The sequence below is a fragment of the Harpia harpyja genome, chromosome Z (genome assembly GCF_026419915.1).
Source record: "Harpia harpyja isolate bHarHar1 chromosome Z, bHarHar1 primary haplotype, whole genome shotgun sequence".
In the NCBI taxonomy this organism is placed as follows: domain Eukaryota; kingdom Metazoa; phylum Chordata; class Aves; order Accipitriformes; family Accipitridae; genus Harpia; species Harpia harpyja.
In genome coordinates, this window is record NC_068969.1 from 38,875,486 (window position 1) to 38,901,416 (window position 25,931).

The following is a 25,931-nucleotide window of genomic DNA, read 5'->3' on the forward strand; positions in this document are numbered from 1 at the left end:
TCGGTGTTTGTATTTTAATCGCTATATTCTCAGTATGTACAGCTATTCCTGCCTTCCAGGCTATAGAAATGTAATATTATCAGTTACATAACTGGTCATCACCTATTCTTCTAGTGGAAAGCAAGACAAGCCCTTGAAGCTTGGGAAAGTGGATTTCTTTTCAAAGATCAATATTAAAATCATGCAGTCCTACCATGATTACACTTCAAACCTGCATATTTTCTTTGCTGTCTACCTTGGAATTTTTTAAGTGTGAGGACACTAGGATTTATTTTCTTGCCTTTTAAAATCTCCTTCAGTGTCCATAAGGGGACCATTTACATTGGATCAGACTGCCAAATGCCTTGCTGAAATCTAAGAAGGCTGAAGCACCACAACATACCTGACTTTCTACATTGTATTACGTTAATTATCTCTTTTTCACCTGAAGCTGTTGATACCATCTCTGCATGTAGCTCCATTCCTACAGGGTCTGCTGAGACACTCATCGATGTTTCTTTCACACAAGACACCAGTAAAACCTGGGGGGCACTTGCAGGAGAAACTGCCAACTCGATCTTCACAAGTAGCCCTATTAAGACATGGGTTTGAAAGGCATTCATTGACCTCCATTTCACAGTGACCACCTGAGAAGAAAAGAACAAAGTCACAGCTCCACTTTGAATTAACCTAAAAAAGAAGATTACTAACCCATCTCTGTTTTTTAAGGGCTGTTGCTGATCTTCTGGGAAAGAGCAAACGTCAGGGTAGCCATGCAGGTTTGGGATTTACTACATTATCTGAGGTTAAGTGGTCATAGAAGAATTACAGGAACCATCTCTGCAGCTGCAGAAATTAACACTCAGCAAACTGTGGGGAATTTAAACGGATATTGCCCACTATGTAAGTGATTTGGGCTGAATCAGGAAATCACCCGAGAAACTATTCTGAGCAACTAATGAAAAGCTGCTACAAAAGACATTTAGCTGGAACCTTAACTCTAAGGAAAAACATGAAAGCCAGAAACACATGATTGTGGGATTTCTGCTGTGAAAGACGGTCTACGTTACAAGCACTGAAGAATGAGAAAACTGCATGTGATTTTATAGTGGAGCTCTTTGGCAACATGACAATCAACAGATATGCCTAATTGTTACAGAAATCTATGAAAGCAGTAGGAAGCCGAGTATGGGTCTGGGGACTAGTTTTAATATAGAACATCTTGCCTACCATTATATTTTTCTTTTTTAAATAAAATTAAAAATAACAATTTGCACCCATGTGAATGTCCCTATTCTTTCCTTAACATCACACAGTAAGTTCATGGCAAAATTAGTAATAGAAGACTGATCACTTAGTAAATCCTTCTGAAGCAACACTTACACTACAGGGACTTTGAGAGATTAGATGGACCTAAGGAATCCAGTATATCCATACCAACACATAATATATGCAATATATGCAAATATATATAACAATGAGACTGAAATACTTTGGATAGGGTAGGAAGACATCTTTTTTGGTCAGAAAGAGTGAAGGCTGACTTAAACAGAAAAAGGTGTACCTGTGAACCCTTTCGCACAAGTGCAGCGGTAACCGTTCTTGCCATCAACACAGTGGGCTCCATTCAAACATGGACTGGAGTTACATTCATTTACGTCCTCCTCACACAAGAGACCTTCAAACAGCAAGGGTTAGAAGGCATGATCAAGACATGGTCAAGGACTGCATGCTGCAGTGACTGAATGCAGTAGACAGAACAGCACCATACTGCTTGCATATCAAAAAGCTAATGAGATCCAGTGATAAAATTCCATGTTTGACTGCACTACTGCGAACATCTACAGAGATCATCCGTCTTATTTAGATGCTAGGATGTGAAAGATGTGAAGTCCATGCTTTGTCTTTATAAAGTTAAAAAATATCCAGCGAGTGTTGTTGTTGATAAATGTATAGCCATAAATGTTAAAAATGAGGGAGACCATTTCTGGTGGAAAACACAAGGCCTTTTTTTTAGTCACACAAAATTATCTCCTCAATAGTTTATTTCAGTATTCAGAAATTAGGTGCTGTTTTGGCAAAGTACTCAAGCATGTCAGCTTCCCCACAGATTTCAATACCCTCAACACGCATGCAGGTGAGAGAGAAAACCACTGAGAAAAAAGATAAGAAAAAGCCCACTCACTCATAGGGCTGCAGTAAAGCAACTGCATAAATGCATTGTCTAGTCAGGCCATATTCAGTCTCACAAGCATTCTCCCTGTGAGTGTTTACTAAACCCCTAATCTTCATTCCTTTTTTTTTAGACCAGAAATGTCACAAAACAGAAGCATATGTGCACACACATGCACACAGACTGTCTTTGCATGCTCATCCTTTTCTTTCAAAACTTTTTCACATACAGTAGAACCTTACTCTAGCCTGTAGATCAGATTGCTTTCCTGTTGTAATTCCATAGATGTGGAATTATACAGCGCTTGTGTTTTGTGTTATCTCCTTGGCACAGAAACAATGCCTGTCTGAAGAAGAGCTATGAAATGAAACAACTTACCTGAATAGCCTCGTTGACAATGGCAAACAAAGGTCCCAATGCCATCTTTACAGATTCCATTGTTGTGACAAGGAGATGATTTACACTCATCAACTTCTGTTTCACATTTCAAGCCTAGAATGCAAAATAAAGGACTGAGAACAGGGAGACAAAATTTGAAGTTGTTCAGAAACACAGAAGAATGTAGGAAAACACATTGATTAATTGTGTACATGTCCTGGGTTCAGCTGGGATAGAGTTAATTTTTACAGGAACCTGGGAGGTGGGGGGGCATAGCCGGGGCAGCTGACCTGAACTAGCCAAGGAGCTATTCCATACCATGTGACATCATGCTCAGTATATAAATGGGGAGCGGGCCGGGGGGAGGGTGGGGGAAGTGGCAGAGCGTTGGGTTCCGGGTGGTGAGCAGTTGCACTGTGCATCACTCTTTTTGTATATTCTTTCATTAGTACCGTTGTTGCTGTTGTAACCTTTTTTTTTTTTTGTGTTGTCCCAGTAAAATGCCCTTATCTCAACCCTCGAGGTTCCAGTTGTTTTTTTTTTTTCTCTTTTCTCTCCTCCGTCTCCTCCCTATCCCACCGGAGGGGGGCGGGAGGAGTGAGCGAGCGGCTGAGTGGTCCTTTGTTACCGGCTGGGCTGAAACCATGACAATACATTACCAGACATTCAGGTTTATTATCTTCTCTTCAGATTGTGTTTTAACACAGACCTGAGACTAAATGTTATTAGAAAGGTATGATGCACACTGGGCAACAAACTGATCAGTTCCAGATAGTGGCTCTTAATACCTATCACAAGTAAGAGAGATCACTTCTTGGTAATAGCTGAATAATAAGTCATCTGTTTGCTTTGAAGCAACTGGGAAGCTAACACTGAAGAGGAGTACAGGCAGATCTAGTGCAATTAGCTGTTTAGAGTGCAAATTTCCAGCTTTTGCTAATCATAAATATTGCCAAGCAGATTTTCAAATCCACTAACTCCACCAAAAGAAACCCCATACAATATCCTTTTCTGCTAAACACAATATATGTTCAGCGAGAACACGAGGAACTCTCTCTTTTCTAATACTTAAGTATGGTAAATCTGTGATGGATATTCCAATTAGTTAGGCTATACTCTTGCACTGAAATGTTTGCTCCTTTATGCTTGGTCATGTCAAGGGCATGGAGACATGTTAGCTCTTCCAACTGCTCAATTTTTTACCTGTATATCCAAGTGGGCATATGCAAATATATCCACTTCCTAATTGTTTGCATGTCCCATTGTTGTGGCATGGTTCCAGGAAACACTCATGAAAGACCTGCCAGAGACAAGAATGATACAATTACAGTATAAGTGGAAATACAGCTGGAACAAAATACTCTAATTTGAAACGGCACACCCTATAGTCACTTTGGAAAGCTGGGAAAAAAAAGTCACTGGCATTAACTTCTAGCTCTTCCTCTTTGTCTCCTCAGCACACCAATCATTCTTTTCTTCTAGAGAAAAATACCAGAAATCTGAATTATTATTTTAAATTGACCTTTTACTTCGCAAAATGTGATCATTGCAGTTGTTTCCTTAGAACTTTCTTAGCTATGATTCACAGGTGACATTTTATATTATGCTATCTTTTATATGAGAGTTCTCCACTTTGCATCCTTTTACACGGGCTAATCACTTACTGCTACTGGTCATCAGGTGAGCTGGTGGGGAACTTCACTGTGTGGCATTATTTTTTTTAATGTAGCAAACCTAAATTCATCAAAGCCCTTGAGTAAATGGTCAACTAAAACCATAGGACATCAGTTTGTCACCTGTCCATATGTTATATAATAGTTCAAGCCAAATTTATCATCAGTCAGCTTTGTTCCTGTTTACATAATATCCTAACTTTAGATTCAAACAAAGCAGTCTTGTCAGAGTTACAGACTGTGAGGGAGATGGTTGGAGTAAGGCGGCATCTCTGGCAAACATTGTCACTAGAGTAGTTTCACATGAGGACTTGCCTGTATTTCAAAGGGGGTACTCACAGCAGAAGGGAGCTCTACTTTCCTCCTCTTAAGTGTATCTATGTTGCAATAAGTAAAACAAAGATTTTACAACTGGGACTTAGGTGCCTGGTAGCATTTTCTGGAATTCAGCATATGGAAGACAACAGATGACTGAGTGTGGTCAATCTACTTTTTAACAGATTGGTTAAACCTCCTCCATGGAGTTTACATTTCTTTTATAAGTGTGATAAATATTTCATACATCAGGTGAAGGCTTCAAGTCCAGAATTTAAAATTGCCAATAGCTGATGCAGCCTCCTTTGTTCAGTGAAAGTGCTTCTATGATTACAAAGAGAGTTTGAGTGTTCCCCTCAGGACCATCGCTCTCGTCTCTTCAGGAAATATAGTCAGCATAACAATTACATTTAGAAAGGCCTTAGTCATTTACTGCTGCATAAGGCACTCTTTCTTTCATTTGAGATAACATTGGAAAATATATGTAGTCCTTACCTGACTGCTGACTTTGTACTGCTTGCTGATATTTTCTGGAGAGGCTGGTACCATCATTACACTTTGTTCAGCTGCTGAAAAAGTAGAGCCAAAACCTAAAGAGGAAAGATATAAAAGTGCTGTTAATAACACTGTATGGCAAGGTCCCTACTCCATGAGGGCATAATAATTGCATGTTAGTAATGCATCCTAAAGATATGCTGAAAAAAGTGAATTTGTGGGAATGAAAAGCAAACTTTACAGTAACCACATAGTATTTTATATATGTTTTACACAAATATGTATTTGTAAGCACATACATTTCTAAAACACATATGTGTGTGTACGTATAAAATATATTCTATACGTATTTATACACACACACATACGTGCATATACATATTTGTATAAATATATAACTCTATAGTGTGTATATATAGTACATATATACTATGTGTGTGTGTGTATCTATATACACACTTTGTATATGTGTACTCTGTTATTGAGCCTTGGTATGTATCACACTGTAGCCACTCCTTCTATGTAACACAGAGGCAACAACAGTAGGCAAAACCAGCTGTGAACATCACTGATTGAAATGGAAGTTCTATATTGTTAGGAGAGTAAGTGGGATGTTTTCTGTTAAGACTACTGCTGACTACATCCTTTAGATGTTCCTTTTATTCACTTTCTCCAGCAGAGATAATTTGGCTTACTTGAACAATCTGTGATGGATCTGGCACCAATGACAGTTGTTGTTCCATAAAAGGGGCAAGACAAGCAGTAGGACTTTCCTGGGTCTGGCTGATAGTAGTCTCTGGGACAAGGGTAGCAAGGTGTCAAACCTGTACGAGAGAACTCGCCTGCAAGACATGGTACTGCAAGAACAAAAGGACATTTTTTTGAGTGATCACTCGCACCCCCAACCTACCTGCCCCCACCTCTTTCTGATAAATTTCTCTTCTCCCCTCATAGTCCTCCCTCAGACTTAAAGGAATAGGATGAAACCTGCCAGGAATTCACAACTCCAGGAGATGCTTATTTAAATTGTGCTGTTACGTGACATTTGGTTCTCAAAAGACTACAGAAATATCTGGGAATTATTTCTATCTATTCCTTTTGCTGCTCTGGGGGCAGCTTTCATATGCAACTTTCTTTCCTTTTTATCTCTTATACCTGTTGGATTTTTTTTTGTTTGGTTTGTTTTTTTCCTTCAAGAAGGAGTGAGGACAAAAGACAAGCTTTTTTGTACTATTAATCCCTGCAGACTATTTCCCCTGGGAATCTTTCTGGCAAAGCTTCCCAAAGACAGTTGAGGACAATTTCTTGAAAAAAGTTATGGGACAAACTGTGTTAAAATTAAGTATTTTTGTACAGGAGATGTGGAAGCTGTTCCAGAGGTAATAGTGACAAACATCCTGTCATTCCCTTTCTCTTCTGTAAGTAAAAAGGTTTTTTCACGTAGGTACCCATCACATATCTCATTTTATTAATCTTTAGATAAGAATCTATCTTGGAAATCAGAAGGAGGGCATTTGAAATAATCAGGATATCAGGAAATAGCTTATAATTTTTGCTGGGAAATGCTGCTTGGTCCACACTTAACCAGAAGCAGAATTCAATCTCAAGCAGGTCAATTGGATTACATTAGCTGATGTTTAAACAACATTTAGAAATTTTTAGAATTTAATTTAAAAAATTTCATAGCCCCTTTTATTACAAACCTCCACAAGCTGAGACATCCACTGCACCTCTTTTTACTGTTGATGTATTTTCTGGGCAAGAGATGCAATTCCTGGATCCAAATGCTGGTTGATACGTGCCAAGTGGACATGTTTCACAGGTCTCAAGACCATTAGGTGAGTAAGTTCCCTGCTTGCACTGAGCTATAAAGCAGAAGAATTCATAAAGATTAAGCAATGTCCAACAGGAAACATGGCTCTTGACCTCTGAAAATAATGCTGAAATCATAACATACATCACAGGGACTTTTATTTCTAGAGTTCACTCTACTCTGAAGGACTTCATAGGTACAAAGAGAAAAAAAAAAAGGAATTGTGGTAAGTTACTGATAGTGCATTTGTGAATTATTAGCCAGTTAACTCTCTTCCAATCAGCTTCACAGATGATTTATTGCACCTCAGTTACTCATATTTAATCAACAAAATTAATGATAAGACAATAAACATGAAATAAATCTAGCAACTTCTTTTTCAGAATAAGTCACAGAGATAGTGGTGCTGAGGTGCTCAATGCCACAGCACTGTAGTGTGGGATGCAGACATTTTATCTTTGATCATGGTAGAATGGAGAAGGGCTGGCAAGGACAAGAACGGCATTAAGTGTGTTAGTCCCTGCAAAATGGGCTCACAAACTCACAGAATGAAGACAGAAATGAAACAAAGCTTCAAATGCCAGCTCTTCTTGAAACATCTGCCCACGCATCCTGCAAGCCACAGCAGTGGCGAAAACCTGGATTTTTCTCTTTACATATGCATCAAGGGGCAGTTAGGACTGATCCTCATTTCACAGGCTAACCTAATTCCAATAATCCCACCATGGGGACCAAAAGGATGCCATCAGGCATTCAGAAGTGACTGAAGAAGACAAAGTTCTCACCTTTGCATTCAGAGATGCTCCTAGAGTGCAGATACTCAGTATAGCTACCAGATGGACAACTTTTGCATTCCAGCTGCCCTTCCTCATCTTGGTAGGACCCAGTCCAGCAGCTTTCACAGGTGTGATGCTCCAGAGAGTAATAGGTACCCAAAGGGCAGTTGACTGTAACGTTGGAAACATAAGGTTCCCCTCAGAGTGCACAATCATACATACTTGTCTTGCCTCTGGAGTTCCCATTTAGTCAAACCCTGTTTATGTGAAATGTGACTCCGTTCCTCAGCAAATGGGGTATCTCTCTGGAACACTGGAAAGATCTCACTACGCAGAGGAAATGCAATCCAATTCCCCATCTTAGCTACACATCACCCACAGGACTAATAGGGTTAGAAGATTGCATACTAAGCACTGTTTTCCTGTGTATCACCAACTGTGGATATGCCTGATTTCCCCATGGGAGTGGAATGCTGGGTACAAAAGCGTTCTTTTTCCACAGGCCTTGGTTAGGAACATAAACATCCTCTGCAAGTCAAACTGCACAAAGCATTTTTGCAGTTTATTGTTCTGGGAGACCACAAGCACTGGACTGTGTCAAACCATAAGCCTCTGCAATCATCCTCTAAAACTTTGCTTTTCAAAAGGATTCTAAATACATGTAAGGAGCAAGTCATTTGGCTTACCACACATTCTCCCCCTCAGCACAGAACCAGGCCTGCAGAAAAGAAAGGCCTTCTCGGTCTCCAGTGAGTTGCTGTCAGCTACAATGAGTTCGGATGCAAACTGAAAAGAATACATGGGTTCCTTATTGAGAGTCCTATTCAGCCTGTTCGTGATTGTCTCCAGAGTTTTAAGGAGCCGTTGCTGGTTTTCCAGTTCCAGTGTATCATTCCTTTCATCAGGCAGTGGCACACTAGCTGGGATATAAACAGAAAACACAAAAAGCACACAGATTTTACAGTCAGCACTTCCAGTGTACTCTGGAGTATATCAAGACTGCAACACTCAAGCTTGCCAGTGGAAAGTGGAAAGCAGGCCATGTGCACAACGCTCTCCATGAACATGAGGATGTGATCTTTCCCCCAAGCAGAAAGTCTGTCATGAAGTGGGGCTATGAATGTCTCCAGAAAACTGTCATCTGCATCTCCAGCAGGCTTTGTGAACTGAAGGCTAAGTTCTACTGAAGTTATTAGAAACATGTTTTTTAAAAAGAAGGATTGGGGAAGGACAGTATGTTGACTTCTCTCACCTGTGATGTTAAATATTAACTTGATTTTGTGGTCAGTCATTGGAACATTCAGCTTATGCCTTTTGACTCGAGCAGGTGCTGCCTTTACAGAGGCAGAGAGATGCTTGGATAAGTCGTCGTCTTGCGCTGCATCAACAAAATCATCATAGGAATAATCCAGCTGGTTTGCTGCCCCCCAGCCAGCAGGTCCTGTGGGGCATTAATAAAGAACAAAAGCAGAAGCAACATCATGTGGAATATAAGTGCCTGTACTTATTTCTAAAATACATCCCCAACAGAATGGGGTCTGTTTTGAAGCTCCAGATGATGCATGCTAGCTTTGCCTCCACGCAAGTGCCTATTGTACCAACACTTTGACTAAAAAAAAAGAAAAAACCAATCTCACTCCTAATTGATAACCTGGAGATCCTGAATCCTGTGCAGTTAGCCAAAGCTTTAAAGAAATACTGCTATAAAAGTTACAGGTTGCAATTCTTTCTCTTCCTCTGTCTTGCATGGACCCTCACCTGCCAGCAACATTTTCTTCAACAATTCCATATTGCTCTCTCTTCCTCTTCCTGCTCAATTACAGACAGCACGGCCTATGTCTCCATTGCATCTTTTTCTCACAACTCCTGAACAGTTCTACCATCGTCTGCACTCTCAGAAAAGGCTGGTAGCATCACCTTATGTGTTTATACTCCCCAGACAGGCATTTCCTGTTACACATAGTGAGCCAAATTCACCCCCTGTATAATGTCCCCCATCTATAACACACTTTCAACCAGAAACAATTAAACAATTGTTTCTGTACATAATCTACCTTCTCATAATGACTAAATCTAGAGGTGCATGGGCTATTTCATTGAGCAGCTCTTTTTCTAAAAACACGAAGATATAAAAAAATTCTGGCAATTACCTGTTAGCAGTCACCTAGATTATGCTTAATTTGCAGTGGGAACTAGGACAAGTTAACCCCACAGTTTTGAGGTTAATATCATGTCAGTATTCCACAACTAGTTTTCCAAACTGTTGTCTCTTATGACCTGATGAGTTCTCCCCTCCTGCCTCCCTAGTGTAAAATCACGAGAAACTCCAGACAAACAGCAGCAAGATTATTCTGATAAGAGGTTGACATGAAAGAGAATAGCACCCTGCATCCCACATCCTCAACACTGTTTCCTCCAAGTGCCTTTAGAAGTTAGCTCCAGCTGTCATCAATATTCATCCTTACCCTAATGACAACAGCAAACTGAACAACCAGACCCCCCTGCCCCGTGTCTGATTACAAACAAATGTGCTCTCAAACTCAGTGAAGCATGTCTAAAAGATGAGAATAAGCAGGAGGCTCTACCAAGTAACTCCACTATAAACCCGTAAAAGAGCCACACTCCTATGACAAAGTACGTATTCTGATGTTGATTTGCCAAAATACCTCCTGCTAAGATAGGTAATGTAAGTTACCTGTTTTTAGCCTTTCTGGTCTGAGCACCCCCATGGGGCTCAGAAATGCCAAGGACAACAGCAGTACAACATGGACACTAACCTGTTCAAAAACGGACTGAAATGACAACTTACTTGGCAGAAAGAAAAATGGTAACAATCACTAGAACTGTCACAGCTTTCACTCCGATATAACTACAGTCATCCTGCAAAATCTGCCCTTGCATACAGGAAGTTATTTCACAGCTAATGGGCAAACTTAAGCTTGTATAGCTTTACACTATGAGGGTTCTGTGCTGATCTGAACCAGCGTCAAGGATGCTCCTCATTTTCTTAACAATCTCCAGAACCATCAATTGTACTTTTTCAGTATTTTGGTGAAACTGTATGCTTTTAAAAAGTTGCTTTCTTCCAGGCCAGCCAAGCAGGTTTGTAGGACTCTGTCTGTGTGCGCTTTTTTTCCCCTCCCCATCATGAGGCATCTCAGTAAACTTTTCCTCTAGACTATAAAGGAAGCAGTATTAAAACCAGACAGCAAACACTTCCATAATATTGTTATAAAACCTATTATGTAATTGCTTACTATCTTAAGAGCTCTATAGTTAATTTTAAAAAATATCTCACACAATACACTGTGTACTTCAGAACAAAAGGTATTAAGCTGCATTAAACCTGGATGGCTAAGAATCTAAGCAAACAATAATTACCAATGGCAAATCCATTTTCATAATTGTAATTATATTCCAAGCAATGTTTCTGTGTCTGATCTTCCAATCTGCAGTCAATATCATCAACGTCATTACAGAATGATGGGACCTTCCAACATAAAGAAGAAAAACATTAAAAAATAAAACCATATAGCCTCCTCCTCCCCTGACTTATAAAAACTTCTAGTTACAATCTAAAGCACTGGTCCTTCCAGTGACACCAGATTTCCCCTTTTATGTCTCTCATAACCTTGGCAAAGCCTGCTCAAAGAAGTATGGTCTATTGACACATCTGGGAAATAAGAGGGCAACTTGTAGGCATACAAGCTGTTTGTTATAGAAGATCTTTTTTATAAGAGAAGATGTCCATTCAGTTAACCACTCTTGCATGTGAAATCCCAAAATACAGAAACAAGTCCAGGCTTGTTTCTCCCTGCTGAAGATGACAGGAGAGCTCGCACCTTTGAAAACATCTGTGGTTTTTCCAGCTATGTAACTTGTAATTCTGTCAGGTTTACAACAATGCTGTCACTTTGTTTCTAGCTTTCAAACCTTGTTTCTTAAAATCCACCTCTCCCTACCCATGGAGAGGACTCATGCATTCCACTGAGACCTCAGAGGACAGGGAAAATCGTTTGAGAAGGACAGAAACCACACAACAGAAAACTTGACAGAAACCTTTCTGGTATTGTTGATTTCTTCTCTCCACAAAAGCAGTGGAGATTAGATAAGAATAGATGAATGCATGATTTTTGATAAAACCTGTATTTGTTGCTTTTTCCAGGAAGGTTTCAAGCAAGTTGGGCTCTAGGTTGTGTTTTGGAATTGCTTTGCTTTGTCCATATCAATTTTCGTTGGAAAGATGGCTCCTGCTGATTCCTCCCCTGTTTTCAGATCTCTGCTAGAATTTCAAATTCTTGGGAATAGGAATAGGCATATTCAAAACAGCCTGTTTTCCCAGACTGTTGCATTTTGATGTAATCGCTTGGGCAGGTCACTAAGCATTTTTTCCTTATTATCTTTTGTTTGCCAACAGTAACAGTCTAAGCACCGGAACCTAGTGGTAGCTGGCTCTTAGGGGAAAAGAACAGAAATAAAACCAGCCAAGATTTCTGTACTGGAAGAGAACAAACCTGAAGCAAGGCAAGACAGCAACAGATGTTTAGGTCCAAGTGTCAGAGACTGCATGAAGCGTTATGTAAGTTTTCAGCCATTTGACAAGGGCTACTGACATACATTGCAAAGTTGCAGGAGTTTGTCCATTAGCTGTATGTGCTAATAATGCTTTTTAGTTAGTAGAGAAGCTTTTAGCATATGGGCCTTGTCCTGCAAAAAATCTGTAAATGCCCAGTGTCCTCTTCTGGCACAATGCTATCCCACTAGGCCTGGACATCCAATCCTGAGACCACAACTCAAAGTCCTGCTGCTTCTACTTTGTAGCTGAGGTCAGACTTGTGGCTGAAGAGGGGAAATTGTGATACTTAAGTGGAAAGCAAGAGACACAGTAGAGAAGGAACATGCTGCCCCTTCAAGTTCAGTGCGATGCATTCTTAATGATAAGAGTGAGAACTCAGCAACTCAAGAAATCTGAGCAAATTATTTAAATCACTACTACTGGATTTAAGTGCCTGGACTTAGGCACTAAATGTGGAATTTATCTATTTTTCTACATGTATATTCATTTATATTATATGGATATATGTTATACATATTCTATATAAAATATATTTTATATTATTTATATTTATACATTTATATTATTAGAATGTATTTTATAATCACATCCAACTTTCAAAAAGAACCCTGAAGTTAGGGGACAATTGACTAGGGTTTTCAAAACTACACAGGTTCTCTTTGGAAGCCTACTGAAAATCTTTGAGTGCCCAGACCCTAAGCTACTGGGACACTTCTATAAATTCTGTCCTGTGTAACTCCACATTGAAGACTGAACTGAATTACATTAAAATGCCAGTGAATCATCTTTATTTTTAAAGGAGACTTGTCATCTTCTGAAAAAGCACAAATTTCCTTTACGGGTTTCTGTTGTATTTTCCTAGTATGAAATTAGCTAGGAAAAGTAACAATGAGGTACATTTTTTAAAAAGTATGTAAAAAGAAGCAGTATTTACTAACCCACCATTTTACCAAGCGCAGTCTGGAATGCATCAGTAAAGCTATTTAGAAGATTGTTGTCATCACATTGTGTTGCTCTGTAAAGCATCTCAAAGGATTTGAACCCATGGTTTGCAAAACGATTTACTGAAAAATGTTGGAGAAATAAACTTTTAGTGGTCAGTGCAAGAGTTTCAGAGCTAAAAGCATGGTTGTTCAGGCTAAAACTGGAATACACTAAGCTAAGAAGCATTGTCTTTAAAACAGCAACCTAAATTCCCAGTGTTGTACATATGAAAACGTATCACTCATACTTCAGCCAATGCAGTTGAATTGGCAGGCATCAAATTTATTGGGAAAGCTAACAAACATTAAAAAAAGGTGTGTCATTTATTTCAGCGTTTTCTTAATGGAAGAAATGTGTGAGCTGTCAACTAAACTCCCTACTTACTTTTTACTGAGAGAGAAGCAATAAATATTGGAAGTCCCATTACTAATGCTGCTAGGCTAAATACGAAAAATTCTCATCCAGAACCTAAGCAAATCAAAGTTCCTAAGTGTCCACGTTACAGATTTTGAATTGATAGATAGCTCTGAAACATAACTCTCATTTGCTCATACCTAAACACTGCTCTTGTTTTCTGAAACCAAGAAATCCACTCTGATGGAAGTGGATGCAACATGGCGCCAAGACAGGCTTCACATGTAGCTCTAATACATTTGTTATTAAAATGTCACCAAAGCTGGGAAATTCCACAGCTGAAGTTTTGCATGTGTTCATCTCAAAGAAAATACATAAATGCTTCACATTTGGTGATAATTAGACATGTAAGTACAGCATGCAGTGTGCATTCGCATCAGTAAGCTGCAAATACTGTTGAAATTCCTATTGAAAAGACAGTGTTTGTAAACAAACTGTTTCAAATACCAGTTCAAAATAATGACAGACCTTGTCTACTTTGCCATCTTTGCTATTTTGTGATTCCCAGATTCAAATTCACTGCTATTTTTGTGTTTTAGACAGCTTCTGAAATAACACATTTAGGGACTTCCAGGCATTCTTTCACAATATTTGTAACAATTTGGAGGCAGAGGACAAAGAAGATTTGTTACCATTGAATAGAAGTCATAATTTCTAAAATATTTTCATTTACTTCCTCATTAAACATAGTGTTTGATGAATTGCAGATTCATTTTAGTAACAGTAAGACTTACAAGAGCATCCAGGCCACTCTGCAGAGTAAGGTGGCTTCCAGACACCATCCTCATATGCACAATAGTAGTTTTCACTTGATCCTTCTGAAAAGCTATAACCCTCTGCACAGTGCAATGTGCAATTAACTCCTGCTTCATCTGATGTGCATGTAAAATCACCATTCACAGGGTCAAAGGAGATTTCACAGGGAGAACCTATGAAAAATACAAAGTTTTATATGTTGATGAATGTGGTGAAGTAAGTAAGCACACAGGAAAACAGTACTGATAGGATTTCTAAAAGTACTTAGTATCAACCTGATCTTGCCTCTGTTGAAGTCTGTGGAATTATTATTTGGTAATTCCATAAAGGCAGGGTCAAGCTACTGCTAAGTTGTTATCAAACTGTGCCACTGAAATTTGAAATGCAGAAAAATGAAGACTTAAAAAAATTTGTGATACATATGAGAATTTAAAAAACTCAGAAATGCAAGACCCAAACCCTTCTGTACTTCTTCTGCAAAGATGCATGCTCAAGCATGTACTTACTAAAATAATACAAAACATTAAACTAAATTTTTACATGAACTTTCATACAATGAATTCTAGTAAACTATATTACATCTTGAATTCTGAAACTAAACTTTATCCATTCTGCACTACTGCAACAACACATAGACTTGTCAGAATCATCTTAGGAGGGACTGACTGTAAAACCTCAGTTATGATTTATTTTACAGGCCAATTGTGAAGGAGATTATGAATGTCTGAAAATATGTCACAAACACTGAACCACAAAAAGTCTGAGGTGGTGTAGAACTTGAAATAATGACAATTCTTAGCACTGGCTTGTTCTTGCTAAGATTTACAGCAAATCAGAAATTAGCACACATGTTTGCAACTTACCTTTTTCTAAAAGCTATAACCAAAATTCCCATCTACATGATTTTAAATTCTCTCTTCACTAGCAGATTTTTTTGTACAGATGTACAACTGAGACATAAGCACTAGAGAGCAGAGATGAAGTAGAATTTTCATCCTTAATACTTTATCTGCTGAATTATTGTTTGGCCTTTAAAGAAGAAAGTGAACTGTGGGGAAAAGGTGTCTACACAATAAACACAAATGCACCAGTATATCTATAGGTACAGACAGCTTCTAAAATCCAAAGAGTGTTCTTGTATCTGCTACAATATTTGTAGGTCATTACAGAAATATTTCCATAAAGTTTTCCTTTTTAAGTACGGATTTGAAGTAAGACTTCAGTAACATCTATTAATTAATTTCATGTGGTAACTGTCACTGAGAAAAAAATGGATTACCTTAAGTTTTAATCCTTAATGAATCATAATTCCAGTGCTTTTACACCTAATTTGAAGTTATACGACCAAATTCACTGCTGTGGTGCTTCAGTCTTAGACAATTTATTCATTGGTACCAACAAATATCCTGACTGCCTTCAAGTTACTCCAATATAAAATGGGAGTAACTAGAAGAAAAAGTGGAGACTATACGAAAAAGTGGAGTAGCATTGCATTCTTTATGATATTCAGTTAAAACAATGCCATACACTCCTGACCAGAAGATTAAGACAACAAACCTTTGATGATAATGTGGATCTCACATGTCCTGTTATTGCCAGAGGGATCCACGGCTGTGTACTGAACTGTTGTTTCTCCTTTAGGAAAGAGATCCCCAGGTGCATGACTCCTAGTAACAGTCAGTGGAGCACCTAGAAGAGTTAAAAGACAACCTAAAACATCAATGAGTAAAAGAGGGTTGCTCACACTATTGACAAATGGAGAAGGAAATGGCAGCATGTCTTCCAAATTATATGTTCTTAAAAATAAATAAGTAAAAAACCCCTCAAAAAATTCTAAACTCCAAGGGATCAAGAGTGAACAGGTTGGAGTTCCCTAGCCTTCCACTGTTTTGTGCATGTTTTGGGGTGCACTATCTCACCTGAATTGTCTGAAAATTGTGGTTCTTCCCATGTTGCTGGATACTCATTCTCCACTGCTTCCATGGGTGGTGGAGACCTGCATCTGTCAATTACAGGAGGTTCTGCATCTGCAGAATTTGAACAGACGGCATGACATTAGCTTACTGAACTGCTGCCACACTCAAATGAAATCTATAATCAGAAGAAGTCAGGCAAACAGCAGTTTTAAGTTCACATCAGAAGATACAACAAGGTTAGGTGCACACTTGTAAGCTTCTGCAACTGGTAGATGCTGAGGGAATAGACAAGACTAATTCTTCCGCTGAACTCATGGTTTCTGCATTCTGTTTGATTTCTACGGAGCAAACCTTGTTTAACAGCACTGCTGAATAACACAACTGTCTGACAGAAATATTTGAACAATGATTTGCATCAGCAGTGTGTGGAAACCTTGGAAATTTTGTTGGGAATCTTTCAAGAAAAAAAAAAAAGATATATATGATGAAGGCAATAAGTGACAACACAATAAAGCATTTAATCTGTCAGTGTGAGGAGAAATCTTAACATTCAGAATGAACAAAAGACCAAAACACCACCCAAACTGAACACTGGGGAGCAATGATTGCACAGTATGCAAACTGTGACCCAAGATCAGAAAAGCTTATGGAGATGATATTACTCCTGGGCTTATACCTGCACACATAAAGGCCACAGTGACTCACAGACTCTTTCTGCACAAAATTAGAAGGTTTCAGCCACGGCAGTCTCTTGCCCAGTGATTTTTACCAGCACTTACCAATAACCTTGACACTGAATGTACAGCTTGCCTCATTGCCCGACTTATCGGCCGCTGTGTAAGTAATGGCAACTTCGCCAATTGGGAGAAGAAACGGTGGTATGAAAGCTGGGGTAACGTGAACTGAGACCTTTTATAGGAAAACACTTGTTATTTAAAAAACAAAGCTGGTTAGTAATCACGATACTCATGTTTCAAGAAATGGCCACAAAATGGTACCCTCAATGTCAAGCCTACTCATTCCTAAAGCAAACAGCCTCTTCAAGTAATGAGGCCGACTTTGTAAGAGAGTACTCTGTTGCCCTTCTCAAGACTGCCGCCTTTATAGCAACAGGGATTTACTCAGTCAGGGCTTGGACCCTGACCTGCTGCAGTTTACTGCTGTGCATTAACAAAACTCAAGACTCATTTGCCTCACTGCACTGAACACACACTATGCCAGCTCAGAACCTGCTTTGTCTGCAGTTCAGCTCTCCAGCTGCAAGGGCAGCAGACTTGGGAGATGAGTGGAGCAGACAGTTGTGGGCTGTAAGTACTTACACATCCAGTTTTAATCTACATATATTTATGAGTCAATAGCTCACAGATGCTTCAAAACATTCTGGCGTGGCAAAGGAACCCTGCATTTGGAGTAAATGATACTTATATGCTGTCTATGGCTTTTTCATATGGGTTAGAAATGTCTTATGGAACTTCTCTTCAAAAGAACTGGTTTCATGCGAACAAAGCAGTTAATCTGACAACCGTGCTTTGACAAACCAGTTACAACTAAGAGCTAACGCACTTGATTTCTACAATGAATGACACTGTGTCAGCAGAGCTACAGTACCTGACCATGGCTGTGTGAACTTAAACCTCTTTTATTGGGATAGCTCACAGTTTCCAAGTGCAAAAAACTCCTGTGTTTGCAGCAAATTAAAAGCATGCACACAGAGTCACTGCTCCTCTGCTGACTCATGATAAAACATTCAGTTGCTGTAACTTGATCATGTCTGAGTCTGTAGGGAACATTACTCTTTATGAAATAGCTCTGGAGCAAGTTTTCCTTTTAACTCCATTTTCAGATCTCTGATACCCATAGTAGCCAAAGGCCCATATCTGAACCTTGCATCAGATAGGAAAATGAGATTTTTCTTTCTCACTTGGGAAGCTGAAACGCGTTTTTACTTATCACAGTGCGTTCTTGTTAGCCTTTTAGATTAATGAACTGGTTTGCTTCCTTCTGAGAAGAGTTTATTAAACTTCTTCACATTCTAAGAGCTCATTTTTAAAGCAGCTGTCTCCATCTTATAAACAAGGGCACATTCTTTCTTTTGACCACATAAATTAACCATATGAGATTTTATGCACTTAAACACCATGCAGTCCTGTGACTGCATAACCCTAACCAAGACAGAAAATGCTAAGTTCTCAAGACACAAATTTTTCAGAAGATTTTTCTTCTACTCCTGCTTATCAGAAGAAATAAATTCTAGTGGATCATAAAACCAATTTGAAACAGCTAGCTATAGAAAGACTGCCTCCTGTCAAATGTATAGATTTTAACTTGCCTCATCGCCAGAGTTATCCTCAGCTGTTGGTACCTGCCAGCTGATATTAGCAGAGTTATGATGTTCCAGAGTCTCAGTCTCAATATTTTCTGGACAGTGGATCCGAGGAGCTTCAATATCTGATCCAGAAAAAGACAAACTGGTTTTATATGTGGGATTATAGAAATAAAACGTCTAGAATGGTTAGACTTCAACTTGTTATAATCACTGGTTTCTGTGCTGCCTGGAATATAAATGCACATATTTTTGCAAACTTCCTGTCTCTGTCCCTTTTTAATTCTTGCATACAGGCTTACACATAAACAGTAAATTCTCCAGGGGAAGGGACTATTTTTTGCTGTATTTTTGTACATTGCTGAGCATAATGAGACTCTGGTTTCTACATGCAACCATTCAAGAAATGAATAAGACAGAATGAATTTGTTTCTCTTATTGTTCATCCATTCATTACACACATATACTCACTATTATAATACTCACTATTATATACTCACACGACACATACAGATGAAAACACTTGTTTCTGATAATCAGTGACTTAAATAAAAAAAAAAAAAAAGTATTTGTGACATGATACATATACTACAAACAAGACAGTAGTGACTCTCAGATTCCCTGGAGCATGGTGTGGAACCGACTTGAAAAGAAACAATGGCAAGATTTCTGGCACCAGCTCCTGGAAATGTTCCTTAATAAACTCCTGCTACAAATTATCATGTAGGACAAATGGAGTCTTCTTGTGACGTATGTGACAATGCTGGATGGTTTCAAAGGACTGGTGGTACAATACGGGTAACGACACCACCAACGTTTAAGCCTCAAGTTTCTCTGACAAAGTACTTCTTCAGTTCCCTGGCACAGGGCCTCCCAAAATATTTGTGGTCAGGTTATTTTATTGCTGTAGTGTTGTTTGATAAACGGTCTCTAGACTCATGAGACAAGGACACATTCAGCTCTGAACTCATCTATACCCAGGAGGCTTTAAAACAACTCAGAACTGATAGCATTTATATTTTTATTACTAAATAGTTCCAGTAAAGACATAACTCAGGCAATTAAACCTCTGTAATTAAAAGTACAAAGCAATAAATACAAGTGATTTTGCCCTCCTCTGAACTCATTCTGATGAAAACTTTATTAGAAGTGCACTCTTTTAAATAACTACCAGTTATGGTTCACACTCCCCTGACCACAGCCTTCAGGCTGATGTAAACTCCATTTAAAAGTGAAATTCTGTAAAAAGACTAATAAGTAAGTCAGAAAGAAAATGGCTATTTTGAACTGGCCAGATATGTTGGCAGCAAAATAGAGAGAGACAATAACAAGAATGAAAGCAATTGAAATGCAACTGTTTATTTTTACTACAGAGGAATAACCTTCAGGGTTTCTTGGTGCCTCTTATTTTATGGTTTTATGTACTGTTAGTATCTAAAAGCTTGAACCCAAGCCATGCTGCTTTATCTTGATCCAAACACTTCAGCTTGTAGCCTTGCGCTAGGATCCTCAAATATTAAAAATTGTGGTTTGGCACAGGTTTATACAAAAGATTCAGAGAAACCATGTGCTACATCACAGAGTGGGAAATAATACATTTAAAGAGAGGGATAAAATCTTCCTGGCCATTACAGAGAAAAAAGTTCCCACCTCAGTCTCTGTAGTGACCTGGCATGATGACTGCCATAACTGTTTTCTGTACTGTTCGTTCATTGAGTGGCTGGAGAGGGCCCCAGTTTGGGATGGAAGTGTTAGTTCTAGGAGCACAATAGTTCATGAAGAGGTGAATAGCATATTCCCAGACAAACTCCACTTTTGCTCATATCCTCCTATAATCCAAAGCCAAACTCCTTCCAACTCAGTGTGTATGTGTGTAAGGGAATAAATAACCTAACATTTCTAGAAGAGGTGGGCAGAACCATACTCAAATGCATGTAACCATCTTCTGCCCGGCTTTATACTCTGTGCACTTGTGTCAGCCAATGTTGACCTTAACTCTTGCATACTGTTGCTCGGAGCATGTCAATAGCCACAGTCAGTTCAAAGACAATGAAAATGAACCATCCCTCTATAGTCTGTCTATCAGCCAGGGTTTACAGATTGTTTACAGTCTTGCTCTGACTACAGGGCTTACATAAACCTGTGCTAAACCAGTAACAGTAACCAGTTATTTAGTCTATTGTTAGGAAGCTTTCACTTCTACTTTGAAATTTCGAATTTACCTGCACACCAGGCCTTTTAGCAGGCAGCTTCCCGACAACAGACTTATGAGATGGATCCCAGGAGAGACAGCTGATGATGAGCACTGTAAGATGGCACTCAAGCAACCTCTGAACTCCACATTTTTATAACAAACTACAGGTAGTTCTGACAGCCAAGCTACAATGGTACAGGCCACACTTCCTACAGACTGTTTAAATCATGCTTTCCCCAGTTCAAATCTGTCCTCACACAGTTATTTGCTGTGTGCTTCCCTTCAATGCTGCACATGCATACACAGAAATGATTTTGTGCTGGTCTCTACCTTTACACAGAGCGTCCTTGATGTTTGCACTCCATCTCCCAAATGAAATGCACCTTAGCTCCTCTCTAGCTCCAGACAAGATGAATCCTTGGGGACAGCTCAGCTGGCACACAGTCCCAGAAATGGCAGGCTCCAGCCCACATCTGGGAGGAAGAACTGTTACACCTGCTGGTTTCTGGAGGATGGGGCAACGCATTTCTACGAGAGACCAGTAGGACATGTCTTTTAAATGACATACATGAAGTATATGTTCAAAAAAATCTGCACATAAAGTCATATGGCAACTCAGAGGAAACATAAAATACACAGACTTTTTAAGAGTCTGCATGAGCTATGAGTGTATCAAACCAGTAGGACTTGCTGAAGCTTTGTACTCCAGTGCTGACTGAAGTAAACAGCACCCAGGATATCAGGTCTTCTGTTTTCTTGCTTATGCTTGACTGGGACAGAAACACGGTATTTTTCATGTGGCTCCACTATATGTTACTCTGTTTTGTTTTGGTTTTTGTCTTTACAACTTCATCTTTCATGGTTGCTTTGTAACTGCATTCCCTTGCCTTCTATGGAAACCAGACCTTCATAGCAGAAGAGAGTTAATTTCTATCTGTTGCCTCCTACAGCTTTTACACTGTCTCTTGAAATAAAAATGAGAGAAGAGAAAGGACACCCTGCCATGAGCTCACTGTAGGTTAGGTACATAGCATGTGATTTTGCCTACCACATTCCAAACCGAATGAAATTTGGCTTGGTCTTGACCGTGTTCAAATGCAGACACAAAGACTTGGTGACCATAAGCTGCAACTGACCTTGTCTGTAATGTCAGGAAGACCTGATGGCTGCTTAAAGGCTTAAAATGGAAGTTTTGAACTATTTTATTACTAGAATTCACTACAAATTCTGAAGACCATTCGCATCAAAGTGTAAACTTCCAAAAACCACAATGTGTGCAAACAGATTCAATTGTCACAAAAGCTTTTTTCATTTTTGAGCTGTTGTTTTTACCATGTGAGGCAAGGAATGTTATTTTTACTTCAAACATGGAGGAATTAACAAACAGGGCGAGAAGGGGTGTCCCATGAATGGCGTCCATAGACTTTCAGTAATGTTTCTTACAACAGATAATAGACAAACACACAAGGAAAATGCTTCATTATTTATAGCCAATGAGAAGACGTGTAGCTCATTAGCTAGTCAGTAAGAAAGCAGACAGGTCTTTACATAAAGGGCACACAAAGAACAACCCAACCCAGCTACAGAAGGGAAGGCTCTGTTCATCCCTTAGCAATCCCTTAACGACACAGAAGTGATTCACATTCAGAATGCTTCATATCCCTTTCCTCTCCTCTCCCAAAATATGCAGTGAGTAACTGAAAACTGGTTCTTCTGCATGAAACAAAATTTAAAGAGTTTAAGTGTCCTAAGTATTTCCTGCCTTTAAACCCTCAATACTGAAATCGTGTTTAAAGTCCAAGCAATTAATAACCGCACTTCATTTCAACAGGATTCAAAGATCAAAAATGTTAACACTTTTGTTCACTTCAGGCAGACACTGTTGGCTATGCAATGTAAAACAACTCCATCAGAAGAAAAACCCCAAATCCTAACTTTTGGTTGCTCACCACAGGAAGTTAACTGACAAACAGCAGAAAGATCAGAAATTGGAAAAAAAAATGTTTGAAAAGACAAGCTAAAAGTATTCAAATGTATACTACTCAAGGAACAAGTAGAAGACAGGCTGTGAAATGCATAAGCATGAAAACCAGAGAAAACTGCAGCTCTTCGGGAAGCACTAACAGCTCTCCTGATTGAGATGCTTCCAACTATACTAGCAAAATCCTAGTAGAGCACAATCCTGAAACATCTGACAAACATTCAGGATAACCTTTGCTGTATCTAGCCCGAGGGAATCTCTTTTAAGTAGGACAGATTTTTATGAGGAAAAAAACCCCTGTCATAGTGTTGTTTAGCTTTTTTATCTCTGCTCAATTCCAGAATTTGATCAAGCTGACCCAGGAAGTCTGGACTTCATGAGGAGCAAGAGCAATATCCATGATATTAGTAACATGGATAGAGAATTAAAACAGAGAGAGGAAAAAAGTACTTCTAAGGAGAGACAAGAATCTGCTTTTGCCTGCAACTACCTGTGGTGAACCACAACACTGTATTATAATTCTTAACATCAAGAGGAACTTCAATATAATAACAAAAGAAAAGATTACCAAGCAAATTGTGCCTTTTTCCTTCAACCCCTTTGCAAACACAATGTTTCAGGGAAAGAATTGGCCAACTGCAATTACAAGTGTGGTGTAAGTAATTCTTTCAACACTAGGTGGCATCAACACCCTGGATGCCATCTGTATTTTCACCTTCACTAAACCTTGAACAAAGCAAGAAGAGCATCTTGCAAAATTCATTAAATTTAACGTGCTGGATAGTAATCTTTTGCCAACTGGGAAGGAAACACAAGACTGTGGAAATTTTTTTTTCAAATTGGACAAATGACAAAGCTTCCCTTTTCAGCAATATTTTGTTTGTAAGCCATCTATAATACATGTAACCTACTCAAAAGTAACTAATTGCTAACAGCACCTTTCATGAAAAACATAAAAATTTAAAACATACGCAACAGTCAAATTTGCATTAACTTCCAGTCTCTCGGAAAAAGATCCATATGACAACAGACCTCACAGAAGTGACTGTAAACAATCCAGGCCACGTTATAGTACAGTGTCAGTTATGGTTACAGGTGGTTGTAGTACAGTCTTGGAGCTAACTTTTAAATATGATAAACTTTGCACTGATGTGCACACAAACTGAAAAGCATTCAGAAAAAGAGCTAGGAGAGCACCCCGAGGTCCAAAATCTGTTTCAAGGTAAGAGACTGAACCCAATTCCACTTCATTTTTCTAACAGAAGGGTAGGAAATTAATAAATCATCAATTACAAATGTCTAAATACAGCAGCATTTCTGGTATCTTTTATGCAGCAGATGATGAATAATAGTTAGGAGCTATTCAGACTAAAAATAAATGGAGAATATGTCCGTGATAATGATGAACATTCAGAAAATGAGTACAAAGGGTAGTTTCTGAGGAGGACACGGTATTAGTCTTCTGATTTGCATCCTTCCCCGAATAGAACTCCACACATCTATATTGAACAAGGATCTCAGCAAGCTTGTTCTAAACACCAGTAACGAGAAGCAGCACAGATGTCTTCCAGCTAACACTTTTCCCTCTGTGACAATCAAAGGTAACTTTTATACTGGATTTTCAGACTCAGCAAAAATAAGCTATTGCCATGGGTAATCCAGGAGTGGAGACAATATTGCATGGTGTCAAGAAATCTTCTGATACAGAGTAGAGCTGGATTTTAATAATCAAAATGCTAAGCTAGGAAGGATGAATTCAACTGATGAATACAATTAATCTTCCAATTATAATCTTCCAACAGGATTTCAGGGTCCCTTCTTTTGAAGTTAATTGAAGTTTTTCCACTGACTTCAACAGAATAAAGATTAGGATCTCCTAACAAACTCTCTTGATAAATTAATACTTGTGGATTATTTTCATAATTTTAGAGAACATATCTACAGTTAGAAATTTATTCTTGTCTCATGGAAAATCCACATTTTTAAGGCTGCAGTAGAACAGTAAAAAATAGCCACAGGTTCAAGCCAAGTCACCCTACGGGCATCACATTTACCAGACCCAGGTGACATATAGTTCACCCTGACTTTAGGGAGCACTGGATCATCTTCTGAATTGCTGGACTTTAAGCTTGTGGGATTTTTTTGCAGTCTACCCTTAGAAGTGTTTCAACTGTATTTCTTCTTCCTCTTACCCTTCTAAGTTAATTTAATACCTGTCACTAGTCCTAAATGGTTACTTCTGAAATCTACAATCCGTTATTTCTGGGACAGCAATATATGCTTACCTATCCCTCTACAGCTGGTGTGACCTCTGAATCCTGACTCAGAGGTGCTTGGTCCCTAACTTGCCTAAACTCTTATTTCCTACTGGGAGTTCAGCAAAAGTGACAACTACTGCATCTCTACTCAGCACTCACAGTGCCTGGCTCACATACCTTAGTCCTTGTCTGAAGGTCATCTTTAGCTTTAAGATGGTAACTCAAACCCCTGGTTCACATTTAATCTGTAGTATATGCTACAACTTGCATGTTTCCTACAACACATTGTGTTACAGTGTCTTAACACTCACCAGATGTAACAACCTTTTAGTTATCAGCTGTCTGTGCTGGATTTCCACGATAATCTGTCAACTTTCTCCATTTACAAATTCCTTTGTCACTCCCCAACTCCTAAGATTTCTATAAAACATCCACAGACTAATCCTCATTCCTATCTTAGCTTCACCAGATATTAAAATAGGGAGAGTTTCTCACTCATGACAGCATGTCAGAAAAAGCTGCACTCTGACATGAACAGACACCGTGATCAGATACCTACCCACACACTTTGGCTCCTTTGAATCCCATTGTGAGGTTCCCTGGCAGGTGAGTTTGCTGTTTCCTTGTATTTCATAGCCCTCATTGCAGGTCACAAAACATACTGTCTTATAGGAGATATCAGCTGTTGAACAATTAATGTGTCCATTTTCCGGAGCTCGAAGTTTGGGACATGTTCGAACTGCAAAGGCAAAGAAACCCACCAGTTCACTCTGCAGCACTGAGAATCAGTGGAGTTACACTAGTTTGCCCAGGTTTTCAGGGGTAGGACAGGTACTGGCTTGTACACTAGTTACAGTAGTTTGCACAAATTTAGAGAATAGGGTTGGAACAGGGCTGATTTTTTTCAAAGGCTTGATGCCTTCCTCT

The 25,931-nt window shown here is 39.0% G+C and overlaps 1 protein-coding gene across 1 annotated transcript in view; it reads right to left on the reverse strand.

The window, feature by feature from the left end:
* The window catches only part of SVEP1 (sushi, von Willebrand factor type A, EGF and pentraxin domain containing 1), a 128,948-nt gene that overhangs the window by 51,077 nt on the left and 51,940 nt on the right, over positions 1 to 25,931 (reverse strand). The window contains exons 6-24 of the mRNA XM_052775984.1: positions 25,564 to 25,743; positions 21,096 to 21,293; positions 18,578 to 18,696; positions 17,028 to 17,157; positions 16,252 to 16,359; positions 15,890 to 16,021; positions 14,311 to 14,505; positions 13,121 to 13,242; positions 10,984 to 11,092; positions 8,855 to 9,043; positions 8,289 to 8,522; positions 7,612 to 7,773; positions 6,717 to 6,878; positions 5,709 to 5,870; positions 5,014 to 5,108; positions 3,734 to 3,830; positions 2,531 to 2,644; positions 1,544 to 1,657; positions 425 to 626 (exon numbers count right to left, since the gene is read on the reverse strand). Of these exons, the coding sequence (XP_052631944.1) occupies positions 425 to 626; positions 1,544 to 1,657; positions 2,531 to 2,644; positions 3,734 to 3,830; positions 5,014 to 5,108; positions 5,709 to 5,870; positions 6,717 to 6,878; positions 7,612 to 7,773; positions 8,289 to 8,522; positions 8,855 to 9,043; positions 10,984 to 11,092; positions 13,121 to 13,242; positions 14,311 to 14,505; positions 15,890 to 16,021; positions 16,252 to 16,359; positions 17,028 to 17,157; positions 18,578 to 18,696; positions 21,096 to 21,293; positions 25,564 to 25,743 (2,824 nt within the window). The remainder of the gene's footprint in view (positions 1 to 424; positions 627 to 1,543; positions 1,658 to 2,530; positions 2,645 to 3,733; positions 3,831 to 5,013; positions 5,109 to 5,708; positions 5,871 to 6,716; positions 6,879 to 7,611; positions 7,774 to 8,288; positions 8,523 to 8,854; positions 9,044 to 10,983; positions 11,093 to 13,120; positions 13,243 to 14,310; positions 14,506 to 15,889; positions 16,022 to 16,251; positions 16,360 to 17,027; positions 17,158 to 18,577; positions 18,697 to 21,095; positions 21,294 to 25,563; positions 25,744 to 25,931) is intronic.